The sequence below is a fragment of the Sinocyclocheilus rhinocerous genome, unplaced genomic scaffold, assembly GCF_001515625.1.
Source record: "Sinocyclocheilus rhinocerous isolate Xijiao unplaced genomic scaffold, SAMN03320098_v1.1 scaffold1537, whole genome shotgun sequence".
In the NCBI taxonomy this organism is placed as follows: Eukaryota; Metazoa; Chordata; class Actinopteri; order Cypriniformes; family Cyprinidae; genus Sinocyclocheilus; species Sinocyclocheilus rhinocerous.
In genome coordinates, this window is record NW_015659384.1 from 404555 (window position 1) to 409290 (window position 4736).

Here is a 4736-nt window from a genome sequence, read left to right on the forward strand (position 1 = left end):
TATTGCTGAAACCCCAGAGAGTGGCATTGTGTCCTCGTAAATCACCCGGAGGTCACAGACCAGTTCATCTAGCCATTGGCCCTGTCCCGGTTGGGCAGACAGACCCCCCTCTAACCAGCCCCCCCACTCAGGCCCATGCAGGGAGAGGTAACTCTGGCGCCAGGATGAGCTGGTAGTGGCAACACAATGTAGAAATTCACCTGCTCTTCTAGTGTGCTGCAATGCCAGAATGTCATCAGGATAGACAGTGATATATTTGTCTTGTACTATAACCTACAAAAACACAAAAATAAGTGTCTTTGATTTTAGGTCATTGTCAAACTTTCTACTATCAGTTAAATTAATAGCTGTGAAATGGGCTCTGTTCCAGAAACCTAGTGAGCTGCCTATAAAATTAATTTGCATCATAATTTTAGCATAATTAAGACTACTAAAATAAGTTTAAAAGTTACAAAATAAATCCAAGATGGTGGACAAGTAAAATTAAATTCCTGAAATTTAACTTTGCATATTCATGTTTCTCTGATTTTGGTTAATTGTCACCCTGGTGCTTTAGGAATCTAATCAAACTTAATATAATAACAGACCTAACAAATATGCCTTAAATTCTCCACTTTCCAAATGTTCAAACTCTTAAGTTTTCAACATTTCAAAGCCTAAAGCTTTTATTTTGATGGAATGCTGGTGAAACACCGTAAACTTCTGTCCACAAAAATGTTGGAAATTATGCAAATATGTAAATAAAGTAAACCTGGCACACACTGAGTTCCCATATGACCTTTAAACTAATGTAAATGTAAAGATGGAGTTCACTGCTTGACTGTAAACTGAGTTGCTCTGAGATGCTGAAAACACCAGACCATGAGCTGCTTGTGTGTAAATGAACGCAGTGTCACTCTTTACTCTGCAATTAGTGCTATTTTTTTGTTTCAGTTGTCAACTTTACTGAATATGACCTTGAAGGACTTCAGTATTAATATTACTGTAATATTGTTGCAGTGCTTGTCTTGTTGCTAGGCCTATTGTTTAGTACAGTCCAATGGATTATTTTACTTTGTGGACGTTTTAAGATAATATACAGGTTAAAACTGTAAAATAATTATTAGAAATGAGTTATTAATTAATTAAGATAAATAATTAATTTACAACTTTTTGCCGACTTATGCTAATTAGATTTTGGAACAGAGTCAACAAGTCAAGTGTTGCCACCTACACTGATGTGTGTGTGTTCAGTGCTTTGGGTCAGTGTCAGTGACATGTCTGCCATCAAGTGGAAGAACGGTGGCGTCGCAGGGTAGCGGGGAGGCAGGGGGAATACATGTCCCCCGTTTAAGGAGTGGTAAGAGCTGCACGGACTGGTGACGGGCAGACAGATCTCCAGCAGGTGACACCAGTACTGCCCACTGGCACAGCCACCGGTGGTGTTGCACATGGGCATCAGTGAACAGCAGCTAAAAGGGTTCAGGAGAGAACTACAACCTGAGAGAGAAGATGTTTTATAAATTGTACATCTTGACCTGATAATTTGATTACTGTTAACAATGTGTTTCTCATTAGTTTAATTTGCTCACCAGGTGGTACTAGGTGATGACTTGGGCTGCAGTACGGCCGTAAGATTTGCACTCTAGCAAAGGTCAGCTGATCACTTGGCTGCGTCACCAAATCCAAAGACAGGACTCGACCCTCATGACTGAACCAAAGACCCGGGAACAACATAATCTGTGCACAAACCAATTGGCTTTAAAAACATACTAAACTGTTTTTTTTTTTTTTTTATAAAAAAAAAAAAAATGCAGAAAGTTTTTTGTTTAGGGGTAGGGTAAGGGGATAGAAAATACAGTTTGTACAGTATAAAAACAATTATGCCTATGGAGAGTCCCTGTAAACCACATATACAAACATGCGTGTGTGTGTTTTAAACATGACTTATCAACAAACATTGTTATTCAATAACATGACTTAACATGCATTTTTGCAAATTTTCAATAAACACATATGTAGAAAAATGAACAATGAGCATATTCTGCCCCTTTGTCTGAAATGATTTGTTCCCTTTTGAACAGTCTCTCCCGTTGCATTGAACACTATGGGGTAAACTCCTGGTTACTCTAAATAGTGAAGCCTGGTTTGTTCACGTTTTTGTAGCTGCACGAAAAAATGGCGCTTCAACCTGCCAAAAGGGGAGGAGCCGGCTATAGTCGGCTCTGAGTGCCATTTCCTCAGAATTTTTCTGCTTCAGTACAAAGATCATCTCCCCGCTGGATTCTGAAGACCTAGCCCAAAAAACCTAGCCTTTATTAATCACCAAGGCAGTCTCAGGTCATGCTCCCTCAACAGGTTGGCTTGACGCCTCCTTTTATGGGCACAGGGCAAACTCCTTTCACTGAGAGCAGTTCACGTGCCGGGCAGACTAAGCTAGGAGTGGACATGCTGTCCAGGGGCAATGTAACACCAGGAGAATGTAGACTACATGCCCAGATAGTTCAGACAATCTGGACTGTCTTCAAGAGGGCAGAGTTGGACCTCCTTGCCTCAGAAGACAACTTTCACTGCCCAGTTTACTTCTCAAAACAGCGAGATGCTCTGGCCCACGATTGGCCCAGCGCTCACTTGTATGCCTTCCGCCCAATTGCCCTGCTTCCTCAGGTCATCAGACGGAGGAACCAGACATGATTCCCAGAGTTGATTCAGCTGCTATCAGCAGCCCCTTGGTCGACAGGACAGACCTTCTCTCTCAGGCGAGAGGCATGATTTGGCATCCCCAGCTCGAGTTGTGGAGACTTCATGTTTGGCACCTCGATGGGTGTCTGGACAGCTCCCCGCAAGTGTGACTAATACCATTTTGGAGGCTAGAACCCCATCTACAAGACGCCTTTACACCCTTAAATGGTAAGTCTTTTCTGACTGGTATGCAGCACAGAATGGGGACCCGTCTTCTTGTCATGTGTCATCCGTGTTAAGCAGCTCATGCTTGTTGGAGCCGGGGCTTGCAGGTCAGCTTCGTTCTGCACTTGCTTATAGCACGGCACCATTGGATGCATTCAACACAACGGGAGAGACCGTTCAAAAGGGAATGCTCCAGTTATTAACGTAACCTCGGTTCCCTGAGATAAGGGAACGAGCATTACGTAGGCTGCCATGCTATAAGGCTTCATGCGAGTCGATGACTGTCGCTATCATTTGAAAGATTCTGATGAAATGGCGATCAGAACCGACTTACATAGCAGTCGGCTCCTCCCCTTTTGGAGGGCTGAAGCGCCACTTGTTCGTGCAGCTACACGAACGTGAACAAATCAGGCTTCAGTATTCAGAGTAACCAGGAGTTTACCCCATAGAGTTCAACACAACGCTCGTTCCCTTATCTCAGGAAACCGAGTTTTTTAAAAACATTATACATATAAAATTGCCATTTATTGAGAAAACTCATCAAAAGTTTGGGATCAGTACGTTTTTTTTTTTTTTTTTGGATAAGAAAGCAATTAATATTTTTATTATTAAACTGACCAAGATCAACACTGTGTTCTTTTATAATGTTTTAAAAGGTTTCTATTTCCAATAAATGCGATTATTTTGAACTTTATATTCATTAAAGAATCATGAAAAAAATACATAATGGTTTTCGCAATAATATTAAACAAAAGTGTTTTCAACATTGATAGTGATACAAAATCAGCATATTAAAAGAATTTCTTAAGGATCATGTGACACTGAAGTAATGGAGTAATGGCTGCTGGAAATTGAGCCTTGCCATCACAGTAATAAATTAAATATTAAAATATATTAAAAAATACAATCTTTATTTTAGGATGTAATTATATTTCACAAAATACTGTAATTTTGCTTTTACTGAATTTTTTTTTATTAAATAAATGCAGCCTTGGTTAACATAACAGTTATAATCCATTAAAATCATACCAACCCTGAACTTTTGAAAGGTAGCATATCTTTAACAGTCTAATTTTTATTAGCTTAAAAACTATATTTTGTCCTAAACTTCAGATCCCTTGATTAACAATTCAGTGAGCTTATTTTTATTTTATTTTTTTACCTCAACCATTTGTTGTCCTGGGTCTGGTGGAGAGGGTAGCAGTTGCATCTGGGACACTGTGTATATGCCTGACATTAGTGGGACACCTGCCACATAGCTCTCCAGCGATGGCAAAAACACTTTAAAGAAAAAGTGAATTATGCTGCTGTCAGCTCTGATAAAGAATTTGTAATATTCTTGTATATTTGCAACTTATATTAACTGAATGCGAGCTGTAAATGACTCAAATGTAAACAAATGTATGATGTGCTTTGTCACGCCCTAGCTGCTAGCACTGTAATGCTAGTATTTTATTTCCATAAATAAAGTTGTATAATGCTGAGTTCAGTGATTATAAATAATTAAACTACTTTTTCCCCCTCTTTTGTCTTGATTGTCAAAACACACCACCACAACGGTAATGAAGGTAAAGGTTAATTGCTAGTGTGTTGTTTGAAGGTGTACAGGTGATTATTTGCCAACCATTTAGTCTCTATGATGATGATGATAATTTGGTTGTCATTTTCTTGTCTTATCAGTGGGGTTAAAACAGTTTTATTGGCTTACCTGATATCTTTTTCTCACAGATAACGAAATTTCCTTTATTACATTGTTCATTTATCCACTGTCCGGAGGCCAAAGCCATTGAAGTACATTCCTTCAGCTCACTGTCTTCAGTATCTAAATCATAGAAAGGACCCTGTGCCAT

General features: G+C 39.4%; 1 protein-coding gene across 1 annotated transcript in view; it reads right to left on the reverse strand.

The window, feature by feature from the left end:
- The window catches only part of pkd1b (polycystic kidney disease 1b), a 29256-nt gene extending 24520 nt beyond the window's left edge, over nucleotides 1-4736 (reverse strand). Inside the window, exons 1-4 of the mRNA XM_016532337.1 lie at nucleotides 4595-4736; nucleotides 4049-4167; nucleotides 1572-1719; nucleotides 1214-1479 (exon numbers count right to left, since the gene is read on the reverse strand). Of these exons, the coding sequence (XP_016387823.1) occupies nucleotides 1214-1479; nucleotides 1572-1719; nucleotides 4049-4167; nucleotides 4595-4736 (675 nt within the window). The remainder of the gene's footprint in view (nucleotides 1-1213; nucleotides 1480-1571; nucleotides 1720-4048; nucleotides 4168-4594) is intronic.